Source organism: Notamacropus eugenii, chromosome 1 (genome assembly GCF_028372415.1).
Source record: "Notamacropus eugenii isolate mMacEug1 chromosome 1, mMacEug1.pri_v2, whole genome shotgun sequence".
In the NCBI taxonomy this organism is placed as follows: Eukaryota; Metazoa; Chordata; class Mammalia; order Diprotodontia; family Macropodidae; genus Notamacropus; species Notamacropus eugenii.
The window spans coordinates 63,571,734-63,586,619 of record NC_092872.1 but is presented as its reverse complement, the minus strand read 5'-3'; the positions used below and the strand labels follow the sequence as shown (position 1 = coordinate 63,586,619).

At 38.8% G+C, this 14,886-nt stretch overlaps 1 protein-coding gene across 2 annotated transcripts in view; it reads right to left on the bottom strand.

The window, feature by feature from the left end:
• The window catches only part of ELP1 (elongator acetyltransferase complex subunit 1), a 76,136-nt gene extending 61,669 nt beyond the window's left edge, over positions 1-14,467 (bottom strand). The window contains exons 1-6 of one of the 2 annotated variants that reach the window (XM_072604403.1): positions 14,125-14,467; positions 10,598-10,760; positions 7,465-7,617; positions 5,867-5,948; positions 4,800-4,880; positions 1,092-1,177 (exon numbers count right to left, since the gene is read on the bottom strand). In XM_072604403.1, coding sequence (XP_072460504.1) covers positions 1,092-1,177; positions 4,800-4,880; positions 5,867-5,948; positions 7,465-7,617; positions 10,598-10,747 — 552 coding nt within the window. In that variant the 5' untranslated portion in view covers positions 10,748-10,760; positions 14,125-14,467. Of the gene's footprint in view, positions 1-1,091; positions 1,178-4,799; positions 4,881-5,866; positions 5,949-7,464; positions 7,618-10,597; positions 10,761-13,613; positions 13,828-14,124 lie in introns of those variants that run through there. The other variant, XM_072604413.1, reaches the window with a different exon arrangement.
• Between the last annotated feature and the right edge of the window lie 419 nt (positions 14,468-14,886).

The following is a 14,886-nucleotide window of genomic DNA, read 5'->3' as shown; positions in this document are numbered from 1 at the left end:
GAACTTTGTCTGCTCTTAGACCATAATCTTCTTTCCCTCCCACTGGAACCCTGGACTTTGACCTTGTTTCATCCACTCTGGTGACAAGTAAGTTTTCACCTTATTTTGCAGGAACCAGCAGCTGCTGGCACTGCACTTCTTCCAGTGACATACTGTCTTCTCCCACTGGAACGTAACTGCCTTGAAATCAAGGACTGTATTGCTTTCTTGTATTTGTGAAACTAGTTTTTTAGAATGGTGTTTGGTACGTAGCTAAAATAAATGTTTGGTTTCTTTTTTAATTTGCAAAACACAATTCTCACAGGTTTTTAGTGTTGAATTCTGTTCAAAGTCAAACAATCCAAGAATGGTTACAAAAACTATGGCCTGGAAGTGGCAAATATATTCACAAATGTCATCAGAGATTGCTAGAACTTTAGGCAACAATTAGAAATAATCTAGTAAAACTTCCTCATTTTGTAGAGAAGAAACTGAGACCCCGAAAAGTTAAATGACTTGCCCAAGGTCACACAGGGGATTGGTAGCAGAGCCAACGCTAGAAACCAAGTCTCTTGATTCTTAGTCTATTGCTCTTTTTCCTTCATCATGTTTTTAATGGTGAACATTTTATAGGTTTTGGAGTAAGCTAATATTAATACAAATTCTTAAAAGGAAGAGGAACATTCCTTGTCAACAAACTTTATACAAGTGAGACAGAGTAGTATTTAAGTTCAAGATGCCAAGGAGATGCTTGTTACATGCAACATAGTTACAAATATCCTATTAAGATGCTGATCCTTAAAAAGGTTTAAATTTCAGTTATAAGACTCATTGTCTCGGGTTCCAACAAGTCCAGAGAACTGAAGCTTTACTATACTACATAAAGAGTAAATGATTTACCATCTTTAGCTGGATACTTGGGATTTTCATAAAATATTTCTGTATTTATTAAACATATCTGTGAGCACTACACACTCACCACTCCCAGGAATTCACTCCTTTGGGTCTGACCAGTACACTTAAATTAAAGAAATATCTTAGAAAAGAAATCACCTTCGCATATTCACAACTATTCACTATTTGAGAGACGTTATCATACAAAAAGGCATTACCGTTTGCTTGCGATGAGCAGCTTGTTTGCCTTCTGATCCATGGAACTGAGTCTCCTTTTTACCCCATCCAACAGTGATAAATTTGCCTAGAGATTAAATTTGAAAATGTGAAAGGTAAAACAATTAAGCTAAATAAATTACAACAACTTGCATTATTTCCTGTCTAAGCTATTAATCAGCAATTACTTGAGCTTTTAGAGTTTTCATTTTACCAAATTACCCAAAGTAATTCATCTGAAATACCTAGTCTCTTAATATGCACACCTATTACTACAAAGAATTTAAAAAAGTATTTTCTATTTCCCTGTTCTTTAAAACTATTTTAGAGATCCGTCTAACAATGTTCCTGGTAAGGTACGTCAGTAATCTCATCTCACACCACAAGTGAGCATTTTTTTAAAATATAATTTACTTATTTTCAGTTTTCAACATTCACTTCCACAAAATTTTGAATTCCAAATTTTCTTCCCATCTCTACCCTCCTCCCACCCCAGGACTGCATGTACCCTAACCACTTCTCTACCCAATCTGTTCTCCCTTCTATCACCTTCCTCCTATCTCCCTCCCCTCTATTTTCTCGCACAAGATAGATTTCTATACCCCATTACCTGTACAACTTATTTCCAGTAGCATGCAAAAACAATTTTTAATATTCATTTTTAAAGTTTTGAGTTCCACAATCTCTCTCTTCCTCCTTCCCCACCCACCTTTACTGAGAAAGCAAACATTTTGATATAGGTCATACATGTGTAGCCATGCAAAACACTTCCATGACAGTCGTTGCAAAAGATTAACCACATTTCCCTCGTTCCTGTCCTGTCCTCCATTTATTCCATTCTCTCCTTCAACCTGTCCCCCTTCAATAGTGTTTGCTTCTGATTACCCCTTCCATCAATCTGCTGTCCCTTCTATTATCCTCCCTCTCCTATCCCATGTCCCTCGGCCTTCCTGCAGGGTAAGACAGACTTCCATACCCAACTGAATGTATGTTAATCCCTCCTTAAGCCAAACCCAATGACAGTAAGACTCACTTATTCCCTCTCACCTCCTCCCTCTTCCCCTCCTTTGTAAAAGCTCTTCCTTACCTCTTTTATGTGAGATGATTTACTACATTCTACCTCTCCTTTTCTCCTTCTCCCAGTACATTCCTCTCAACACTTAATTTTATTTTTTAGTTATCCTCCCTTCATACTCAACTCACCTTGTGCCTGCGCTGTCTATATAAACACATGTGTATATACACACACGTATGCACATTATACATATACATACATACAATACATATACCTACACTTACATAATATACACACCTACATAAATTGTATATATATATATATATATATATATATATATATAGTCCCTCTAACTACCTTAATACTGAGAAAGGTCTCATGAGTTACAAATATCATCTTTCCATGTAGGAATGTAGACAGTTCAACTTTAATGAGTCCCTTATGGCTTCTTTTTCCTATTTAACCTTTTCATGTTTCTCTTGATTCTTGTACTTTAAAGTCAAATTTTCTATTCAGCTCTGGTCTTTTCAACAAGAATGCTTGGAAGTTCTTTATTTTACTGAAATTCCATTTTTTCCCCTGAATTATTGTACTCAGTTTTGCTGGGGAGGTGAGTCTTGGTTGTAATCCTATCTCCTTTGACCACTGGAATATCATATTCCAAGCTCTTAATTCTTAGTGTATAAATTGCTAAATTTTGTGTTATCCTGGCTGTGTTTCCACAATACCTTAACTGTTTCTTTCTCGATGCTTGTAATATTTTCTCCTTGACCTGGGAACTCTGGAATTTAGTTACAATATTCCTAGAAGTTTTCCTTTTAGGATCTCTTTCAGGAGGTGATCTGTAGATTCTTTCCATTTCTATTTTACCCTCTGGTTCTAGAATATCAGGGAAGTTTTCCTTGATAATTTCTTGAAAGATGATGTCTAGGCTCTTTTTTTGATCACGGTTCTCAGGTAGAGCAACAGTTTTTAAATTATGTCTCCTGGATCTATTTTCCAGGTCAGTTGTTTTTCCAATGAGATATTTCACATTGTCTTCTATTTTTTCATTCTTTTGGTTTTGTGTCATAATTTCTTGATTTCTCATAAAGTCATTAGCTTCCATTTGCTCCATTCTAATTTTTAAGGATTTTCTTCTGTGAGTTTTTGAACCTCCTTTTCCATTAGACTAGTTCTGCTTTTTAAGACATTCTTTTTGTCATCAGCTTTTTGGACCTCTTTTACCATTTGGATTAGTGTATTTTTGAAGATGTGATTTTCTTCAGCATTCTTTTGGGTCTCCTTTAGCAAGCTACTGACTTGTTTTTCATGATTTCCTTGCATCACTTGCATTTCTCTTCCCAATTTTTCCTTTACTTCTCTTACTTGATTTTCAAAATCTTTTTTGAGCTCTTCCATGGCCAGAGTCCATTTCAGCTTTTTCTTGGAGGCTTTGGATGTAGGAGCCTTGTCCTCGTTGTCTTCCTCTGATTATATGCTTTGATCTTCCTCACTGTAAGAAAATATCTTTTCACCAAGTAAGTAACCTTCCATAGTCTTACCTTTTCCCCTTTTTGGGTCATTTTCCCAATCAACTACTTGACTTTTGAGGTCTTTGTTTAGTGGAGGGTGTACTGCCCCAAGTTTCAGGGGTTTGGTGCAACTGTTTTCAGAAGTATCTCTAGGGACCTAAAAATTCTCATTTCCATCAAAGTGGTACAGTCAAAGGAGAAGTGTTTACTCCTCTCCTGGCCTGCATTCTGGTTTGTGAGCAACTACAAGTACTCTTTTCTTCCTTAGAACTGCGTGTAGGATTCCCTCTCCACAGCTGCCACCAGCTATGCCATGCCAGGACTACTGCCCAGGACTGCATCCCAGATCAGCTGTTCGATACCCCACCATCTATAAGCCAAGAGCTTCAGAAGCAACCACTACCGCAGCAGTGACTGCCTCTGCCTTGGGGTTGGACCCCATTCCTCTCTCCCCCAGGTGAAAGAGTTTTCCCACTGACCTTTGAAATTGTCTTTGATATTTGTGGGTTGAGAAGTCTGGAAAACACTACAGATACCAGTGATTTAGCACCTGATGCCTGCTCCAATCCTGTCTATGCTGGTGTGGCCTGTGATGGACTGTGCTCTGCTCTGTGCCTGAAGCAAAATACTCTTCCTGTCAGCTTTCCAGATTGTCTTGAGCTGGAAATCTTTTTTGTGGCTTCTGCTGCTCTAGAATATGTTTAATTTTTTACAGGTATTCTGAGGGGCTTTGGTGGAGAGCTCAGTCAGGTCTCTCTACTCTGCCATCTTGACTCCAATACAAGTAAGCATTTTTAAAAATTACATATCCATGAATAAAGCAAACTACTGGGAAAGATAAAAGTAAAATTTACCATTTCCAAGCTTTGAACTACCATTCAATTTTCTTAATTTTTTTTTTAAATTTTAATTCAATTTTATTTTCCGTTCCAATTCTCTCCCTTCCTTGGGCTTTTGCCCAAGAAACTAACTCTGAGCCTTATCCTGGATGAGGGTGAATGAGGAGATAAATTTCCAAAGAGGGACCCTGTGTCCAAGTCTGTTCACATATGCTCAGTCATCAATTTGATATTCATGTACCAAGTAAATCATTTGCTTATGATAAAACAAGGTCATTAATGGTTAAAAATTAAAAGCATGTTTTAGAACAAATGGAATTTAGAAATTAGACTTGTACTCACTTTCTCCAAAATCATCTTGATGGATTTGCTTTTCAATGATTGGTTCAAAGTCTTTGGTCATCAAAATTAAGGTCTGCTGGCCTGTGAGAAAAAGAAAAAATGTCTTGTTTCCCAAGTTTCTGCTATTCCCTGAAGAAAATATTTATTGCCCAAGGAAAATGTTTAGTAAGTAAAAGTATAGGGAACTAGATCTGTGATTCATATTGAAACATGGCTCCTAAGTGAAGAGATCCCTCTACTAAGAGAGGTTAACTGATATTTTTTAGAGCTGACTAGAGCACTTACAGACCAGCATGTGTCCAATGTAAGACCAGAAGCCAGCTCTTTCTGGTTTTGAGGCTGGCTCTCTATCCAGTACACTAAGCTTTCCTTCCTCAGAACTCAAAATAGATTTCAGTATTTCTTTTCATTCATTACCTTGTCAGTGCTAGTGCTCCTAAGTACTCTTGGGTGTACACATGCGCCCTTACCCCTGTAATTCCATCAGGAATTATAATTATGTTCCAAGAACACTAACGACTACTATTCATCAAAGAATATTTGGGAAATCAGTAACACTTTATTAAAAGTTATCTGTTTACAGAGACAATTACATAGGGGATACAGAGAAATACAAAAGGGAAAAACAAGACTTTTAAAAATTTGTTGATAAAGATATCTATCTTTCACTCTGGCATCTCAAAATTCATAGATCTGAAATACTAGACTAGGTATATAGAATTAAGCCTCAGACTATTAAGAACAAACAGCATCTTGAAATTTATTGACAGTTTTCTCCTAGAAAAATACACTGCATTCTCACCCACTTAAAATATTTTATGACTTTGCTTTCCCTTTCCACAAACTCAGAAAATAAAGTTTTAGCAGCGCTATAAGCTCGAAGGACACAAATGAGAGTCCCTCTAGACTATGATGCTTGATGATTACTTTTTACCCTAAAATCTTTCTTCTGACATATATACATATGTATATATATTTTTTTAAAAAAGAAATAACTTAAAGATCCAACAGATTGAGTTAGAATACTTTATGAGAGGTTCAGTGTAGGTAAACTGTGACAAGTCAACCTGTAACAAGAAGAACAAGCTCCTGGTCTGGACTCCAACTCATGACAGACAAACCACTGGCAACATTCCCAACACACTCCAGCTGAAACACACAAGGGAAAAGAAAAGTGAAATGCTGAAGTTCAAATGACCAGAGACAGGGAGCAAGTGAGTCCTTATTTAAGCTTTCAAGCCCTAAATCAAAGTGACAAAAAAACAAAACAAAACCCTAAAAAACCCTTAAGCATCATACCCAATTTTTTAAAATAAAGGAATAAATAACGCAAGCTGTCCAAGATGGCTCCAATCTATCCTTCTGAGCTAATTCCAAAAGCTCTCCATCTCTCCATTCCAGCACAACAGGCCTACTTACTGTACCTTGTGCACCGTATTGTTCCTCCTGCCTCCACGCTTTTGTGGAAGTTGTCCCTCATTCCTGGGATGTTCAATTTCTCATCTCAGTCTCTAGAAATCCCTAGATCCCTACAAGGTTTGGCTCAAGCAACACCTCCTACATTAGGTTTTCCCTAATTCCATCCCACGTCCACTTGTTTGGGCTCTTTCCCAACACCAATATTATTTTGTATTTATTTATTTAAGTACATGTTAGCTCCTCATTCCCTCCCTCCACCCTGCAAGAATATAAGCTCTTTAAGACAAGGACTCTATTTTTGGCTTTGTATTCTTAGTAGAAATGTCTGACAGGTCCCTAATAAAGACTTATTGGAATGAATTAAACAAAAGCTGAAATCCAACACACTTATAAAATAATCTGGAGGATTTATAATGGACAATTTATATAACTGATGTAAGAGACAAAAAGACAAGAGAGCAAAAGGATTAGGGAAGCCAGGTCACTAATCTGGAAACACTGTTAGTAAAAAAGAAGGTAAAATCTATATACCTAAAAAAGGAAAGTTTACTACATCAACAACCTAAGAATATAGGAAGATGAAGTGAGTTTATAAGTTACTTTTATCCCATTAATCTTAATACCTTGTAGCACTGATGCATTCATGACAAAAAAAAAAGTAAGAAATGAGTAAATTCAGACCTAAAAAACAACTGCAACTTAAGATCACATTTTTTGGAAATGATCAACCTACATGCAAGCACAAGATATAGCTTTTTTCAATACTGTAAAATTTTTATTTGAAAAGTTCTATGATTTGTCAATAGAAGACTATAAATTTTCTCTATGGTTCTAGTCAAAGTTAGTGGTGGGGAACCTGTGATCTCAAGGTCACAAGTGGTCCTCTAAGTCCTCAAATATGGCCCTTTGACTAAATCCAAACTTCACAGAACAAATTCCCCTAATAAAAAGAATTGTTCTGTAAAACTTGGAGCCAGTCAAAAGGCCACACCCAACAACCTAGAAAGCCACACTTGGCCTAGAGGACACAGGTTCCCCACCCCTGCGTCTCAACACTGCCAGAGCCACGATAGCAACTCTATCAAGTATTAAGTCACAATATGGAATATAGTGACATTTAACATCTAAAAATTATGCTCCCAAGAATACTGTAACTGATTCAAATCAAGATCTTTACTGTAAACACAAGACACATTAGGTCACTTTTCAGGTAACCTGCAGATATTTATTCAACTTCCTTTTTTACCTGGCTAGTGCTGAGATTACAGAGTAGAACATCTCCTGAAGCTGTAGCCACACACACAGACTCTTGATCTAGTAGGTCCTGGACACCCACAATGCAGCCACTGCCATCTTCTGGCAGATAGCCCTCTGACATCAAAGGAATCTCAGAGGTTACCTTTCAGCCAAAGAAAACAAGACACAAATGAGAAAACTAAGGCTCTCAAAACAACATAGAGCACTCAAATCATAAAATAATGTTTAATGGTTTTACAAGTACAGAAGTTTCATAAAATACCTTCAAGTAGGGGAAATTTAAAGCTCTGCTAAGGGAAAGATCATAACAAGTAAAGTCAGTGAGATCTACTTAGAGGAATGGAAAACTAATGGTAATAAGCTGTCTTCAAATTGGATAAAGCTGAAAAAGTACAAAGACTAAATGCTCACCTCCTGAAAGGCTCAAAGGACAATGATGGGAAAAGAGAACCTAGTTAAAAGGATTTTCACTATTTCAAATCAATTGTTTGTTCTAGGCAGAAACTGCATCGAGTACTTAGGTGTTTTCACTGAGTTCAAGTCAATAGGTCCAGGCAAATTACATCCCAGGGAAAAACAAATAAATAAATAGATGAATGAATGAATTAATAAAAATAAATAAAAGAATTAATAAAAATAAATAAAAGCTACGCTACAGAATTGAAGATGGGCAAATGCCCATTTTATTTAAAGAGGAAAAGCTTAATTGAATTGAATTGAATTTGTAGAATGACCCTCACTTAAATACCTGACAAAATTCTAGAGGTGATTGTTGTATCCATCAATATCAACCTCATTCTCTTTTTGGGGAGTGTTATTAAACTGAAAGATTCAACTGATGTTATAGGTAGAGCAAACATGATTTCAGCAAGAATGTGCACAAGGTATTTAACACTATTCTAAAAAAAAAAAAAAGAGAGATGTGTTGTAATGACAATACTTGACTATACTTAGAACTAACTGAACCCCAAACTGGCCCCACAGGGTAGTGACTAATGGAGTTTTATAAACCTGAGGAGAGGTCTGTAGAGGAGTGCAATAAAGTTCTGTTGGCTCTTTTCTCTTTCAAATTTTCATCAGTGACTTGTAGGAAGGCATAGATAATTTGTATGTGTGTTAAATCAGCAGTTGGCATAAAACCTAGAAGGATAACTAATATAGTATATGATACAATTAGAATTCCAAACAATTTTAGAAGGCTAAAATAAGCTTAATTTAGCTGAAAAAAACAACAACATAGGAATGAATATAAAGTCCTACTACTTAAGCCTTTAAAAATTAACTGCATGAAGTGAAATATACTGGGTACAAAGTAACAGCAATACTGTAAGCTGATCAGCTATGAATGACTTAGCTATTCTCAGCAATACAAAGATCCATGACAACTCTGAAGGACTTAGGATAAAAAATGCTATCCACCCTCAGAGAAAGAACTGATGGTGCCTGAATACAGACAAAGCATACTTCTTTTTTACTTTCTTTAGTTTTCTTGAAGTTTTTTTTTTTGGTCTATGTTTTCTTTTATAACATGACTATGATGGGTATGTTTTGCATGACTACACTATATATATGAGAAAAACATATATGAAATTGCTTGCCTTCTCAATAAAGGGTGGGTGAGGAGGGAGGAAGGGAGAGAAGTTGGAACTCAAAGTTCCAAAAACATATGTTAAAAATGTTTTTACATGTAACTGGGGAAAGTTAAACACTAAATAAATACCAAAAAAAAATTAATTGCATAGTACAGAATAGAGATATCATAGATAGGGAAAAGTTGATGTGAAAAGGATCTGGGGATGTTAGTAGACTTCGAGCTCAATTCATGGAAGATACAAAGAAGGGGAGTGCTCTAAGCACATCTAGAATATATCTGGATAAATGAAAAGCATTTCAGTTTCAGGAATGGATAAGCCAGAAAATGTCCAAAAGAAGGGGACCAGAATGGTGAAAGGACTCTAATCCGTGCCACAGGAGGGACTGGTAAAAGGAATTATGTTTAACCAAAAATGGGAACCCTTAAGAGAGAGTTGGTAACTGTCTTTGTATGTGAAAGGTTGTCAGATAGAAGACTTGTTCCACTTTATTTCAAATCACAGATCTAGGAATAACCATGAAAGCTGTAGAAAGGATTTTAATTAGACATAAGAGGGGAAAAAATCTTAATAAACTGGTCCTGTCTAAAAGCAAAATGAACTTCCTGGCAAAACTTACTGGGCAAGGTTGTACTACGTACCTCCTGAGGTCTCTTCCAACTCTGAAATACTAAGAATCTGATTTTAACTGTTCAAAAATTATAATCAGTGGTACTAAAACTAAAGTGAACACCAATGCTTCAACAATTGTTTATAAGAATGGCATGGGAATCCGAAAGAAGAAAAAAATGGGTTCTAGTAGTTCCTTTCAGTTTGTTTGTATTTTCTTTTAAGATATCATTGTTACTTCCCAATGAATTTCCCTTCCTTGGAATAAAAAAACAAATAGTCAAAAAAAAAAAAAAATCAACACACTGGCTAGATCCGAAAACACACGCCTCATATCATGACTATTGTCTACCACTTCTCTTTCAAGACGCAGGTGGCATCTTTCACCATCAGTTCTTCATTCTAGCAGTTTCTGAAACAATTTTGGAACCCACAAAGCAAAATCCAAATTTATATATTAATTTAACAAGGTGTATGCCATTTCACTCAACAATTCAGCAAGCAGTCATCTCTAAGATGCACCTATAACACCAATAAACAAAAAGGCTGGCATCTCCTTTCCCCCATTAAAGTCCCTACGGGATGTGGAACAAAAGAAGAATGGAACTACTCAAAACATGTTAAGAATATGTACCATAAATGAGTATACACACGCACACACACACACACAAACATATATATATATCTCATGAATCTTAGGCCGCCAATTAATTTGCAGAGAATAGAAATAGATCATGATTTGAAATAACTACACCTTTTATGACACATGTAAACCAGCGGGGATTTCTCATTAATGGGAGAATGAAAAACCATATAATGAAAACAATGCCACTAGAACCTGGAGAAAGAACTGGAGAAAGTTTAGAAGAATTGGAAAAAGGCTATGACAAGATGACATAAAATTCTCCCCCAGTGACTCACTTCTCTTGCAACTGGATCCACTTCAATAAGTCCATATGCTGAGCCAATGAGCAATGTCCCCTGATCAGTCCGGAGGGAAAAGCACTGAGGTTTCCCAAGAGTCTGAATATCCTTGAACTCCAAGGTTCGAAGCAACTTTAGATTACGCATGGTGAACGAACAACTGTTGGGAGAAATGAACTTTCAAACTTAAGTAGCATTTGATCAAAAAAGGAAAATGAAATAAGTGTTTCATATTTATGAGTTAAATGGGCATCAGGAAAAAGGATAAGTAAATAAAATCAGTTAACTATAATTCTTATTGCACAGATACATATATTCACACATGATCTCTTCCTTCCCTCCCCACCCCCATATCATATGGAGGTATATTAGAAGATGGTCAGGAACTGAAATCTATTTCTGACTTTGTCATTTAAAGCCAGCAAATCTATGAATTTCATATTCCTTTAGCACTAAAAAAAAACCTGGGTATGTCAAATAATGAAAACATGAAAACACCTAAAATGTTTTATCTATGGATTATTATTTAAGTAAAAATAAATTGATATAATCTTATATTATCAAATGAGTGATAAAATATATGCTCTTATATAAAAGAAAATAAAACTGTATGACCTTAGGCAAGTAACTTAATTTCTGTAGAAAAGGAAGAACTTAAGACCTGATGGCTTCCAAGGTAATCTCCAGATAAAATCAATTATCTTAAATTTTCAAACAAATACAAGTACAAATTAAGCTGAACAAGAAGCATTATAAAATTACTACTCTGAAAAATGTCTTAGGAGTTCAATCAAAAAAGTTGCTTAAAATAATTAGATCCTCCCAATAAGCTTTATTTTTCAATCCCATGAAAAAGTTCCAAAAGACTGCCCAGAACCAATAAAAATTGACCTTTATGATAGCAAATTTAAAACTTAAAAAAATTAAATACAGTACATTTTTTTGTGCAGAACACTTTAAGATTTGTAGTTAGAGAGTAGTAGAAAGTTCTAATTTTAAGTCATAAGTGAACGGTGAGCATTAGAATCCCAATAATTTTAAGATTTCAAAACATTTTACCCCATCTGTTCTTTGGAAGCAAGCAACTGATTCTTACATGTATCCAAAATCTAAGGATTACTCCAAACTTTTCCTCTTTCCTCAAGCTTCCACACTCATTCTCACTCCCCATATTTACTGCAGATGACAGCTTCCTACTTCACTGAGAAAATTCAGAGCCATCTGACAGGAGCTTCTTCACACACCCTTTCCTCTCCCCCACATGATTTTAGCACTTCTCTGCATTACCAACCACAAAAAGAAGACTAATAATCTTTCTGACTGTACCCTTGATCCTATCTTCTTCCTCCTACCTTTAGAACATTTAATGGGTTTGTCTTCACTGCTTCCTTCTGAGACACTGTGTAATCTTGGGATGAGTCATTTGACTTCCATTTTTCTCAGTATCCTCAACAATAAAATGTAGATAATAATAGCATCCACCTCCCAGGGTTGTTGTGACCATCCAATGGGACAATAATTGTAAAGTGCTTAGCACTGTGCCTGGCACGTAGGAGGCACTATATAAATGCTGGCTACTATCATCATCATCATCATCATCAGTCTTCATAAACTTTAGCCCCTCCAAGCCTTTAAAAAGTTTCTCTGACAATTGTACTGTAAATCAGAAAAGCGACCAATCTTCCATTCCTTTCACTGTCAAACTTCTTAAAAAATAAACAAAAATCCCCAAAAGTCCATCTATCTATATCTACTTCTTCAATACTCATTTTTGCATTAACACCTTGCTCTCTAACACTTCCTCTCCCAATCACTGATTGCTCCATGGTTACAAATGGCTTATTAATGGCCAAAGTCTTTGGTCCTCATCCACTTCTCTGTAACATTTCACACATGACTTGCTTCTTCTAGAGCAGGGGTGGACATACCTAGCAGTTTGGTAAAGTCTATGGACTGCTTCAGAATATTTTTAAAATTTATTAAAAATACATAAGATTACAAAGAAAACCAGTAATATTGAAGTTCGTGAACCCTAGAGAAGGCTATAGAGCACATCATAGAAATGTGGCTAAAGTGCTCCACCGGGCATCGGGAAGAACTATGGTCAAACCCTACCTCTGATTGGTGACTCACTGTAAGATCCCTGACTAGTCACTCAAGCTCTCTTTCCTTACCTGCAAAACAGGAATAACTATAGTGTCTACCTCTCGGGGCTTCATGAGACAAAACAGATGTAACATAGGTAGGGAGCTTTGTAAAGGACCTTAGAGACTACCTAGTCCAACCCAAGAGATGCTGGGGTCTCCCTTTTTATTTCCAACACTACTACTCCTTTGCTTGACTCTTCTGACCCTTGGATGCGCTGACAAAGAAGACAGAAAGGGATACTTTTTCATTCAGTCACTCTACACACTGAATGTAACGAATAATGCCTCCAGCTCCACCTTCCTTCCCGAACTCCAGATCTAGCATTATCACAGTGCCTGGCACACCGTTAATGCTTACAAATGCTTACTGACTGAGACTAACTTTGGGAGTGGATAAAAAAACTGAAGTTTTGGGAGACTGAGTAACTTGCTTAAGGTCAAAGAGGGAGTGAAAGTCAGGGGATTTGATTCTAGAGCCAGTATGCTCTTTCTGCTATCCCATATGCTGTCCCATTATTCCCTCTTACATACCCAACACTCATAATTTCCTAACAATCTCCCTCCCCCTCCCACCACCTCATTCACCTCTCCACTTTCGCCTTTCCCCTAATTCTCCTAGTTCAAACGCTATCCATCCTTTAAGGTCCAGCCCAAAGGGGACCTCCTCCAGGAAGCCCTTCTTAATCAACCAATAAATCTTTAAGTGCCTACGGTGTGCTAAGCACTGATACAAAAAAAAGAGGCAAAAAAGACAGTCTCGGTGCTCGAGGTGCTTACAATCTAATGGGGCGGGGAGACATGCAAATGAATTTTATACAAAGCAAGCTACGAGCATGATAAATAAATAATGAACAGAAGGGAGGCACCGAAATGAAGGGGAGTTGGGCAAGGCTTCTCGTAGAAGAGGAGTTATTAGCTGAGGCCTAAAGGACGCCAGGGAGAGGAGCACCAACACTGATCCACGGGCCCATGGTTCCTGCTGCTCCCGTGCCCACTCAGACCGTGAACTCCTGGAAGGCCGGGGGCCCGTCCCAGCCAAGCCGGGGTTCCTCCCTCCCAGAACGAAGGAATCAATGAACGGGGCGGGCCCTCCTTCCGGGGACTAGCTACAGTGGCAGTCGGAGGCGGAACACAAAGTATCAATTAACAGTTTATCCACCGAGGCAGAATTCAGAGGGAACTCCCGGCGCCCCCGAGAAGCGGGTCTGCTCCCGCAGCGGGCACGCGCAAAGCCGCTCACGCGAGGGGCGAGGGGGGTGTGGAACGGGCACGCGCCCTCTGCAGATGCCTCCGCGCCCAAGCCCACTGCTTCTTTCTCGGGAATGGATCCCAAATAGCCCGAAACCCGGCCCCCGAAAAAGCTGCGCGTGTATTTACCTGCTGCCGCTCTCTCTCTAAAGGGAGTCCCGCGAGGTCCGCAGCCTAGGCCGTAGCCACGCGTACAGGGGGCTGGGCGCACGCTCTCCCTCCCCGGCAATGCGGAGCACTCAAGCGAGCGGCGAACCAAAGACGCGCAGGCGCCCGGGCTCGCGACACCGACCACGCGCCAGGCCGCGCGCACGCGCGCGCACGCTCCGACTTTTTTCCGGTTTCCGGCTGACAATCACGCGCACCAGTTCTACGTTGTGGGGCTTGCCGGGAGAGGCCGGAGCTAGAGCCCGATGGAGAGGCGGAGGAGAGCAGGATGCCTGGCCACTGCGAAGTACACGTGACAACAACAGAGCCTCGTGATAGCGCCCCAGACACGTGACGGCTTCCAGGGAAAGGGCGGGGCGTGTGCCACGAGGTGTGAGCTGGGGGTGGACGAGAAGCTCCTCCGCCACATCCCGACCTGGAATGCAGCTACCTGCCCTGTCTGGCCCGGAGCTTCCTTAGGATGGGGGCGGGGACGACAGCCTCCGAAGAACTGCCCGTGGGCCCCCTTCTTCTGGTCACCCCCTCCTGACATCGGGCGGGCCCTCAAGTTTGCCCCAAGCCTTTAGATCGCGACCCTTTGGCAGACCTCCCTCTTCTACCCCCCCCCCCCCACATCCAATCCCAATTTAAGGTTGAGTTTACATAATCCACGAGTCTCATCGGACCTCTTCCATTTCGCTACCAAACACCCTAGGTCTGTGCCCTCTGTGCGCTCAGAACTGT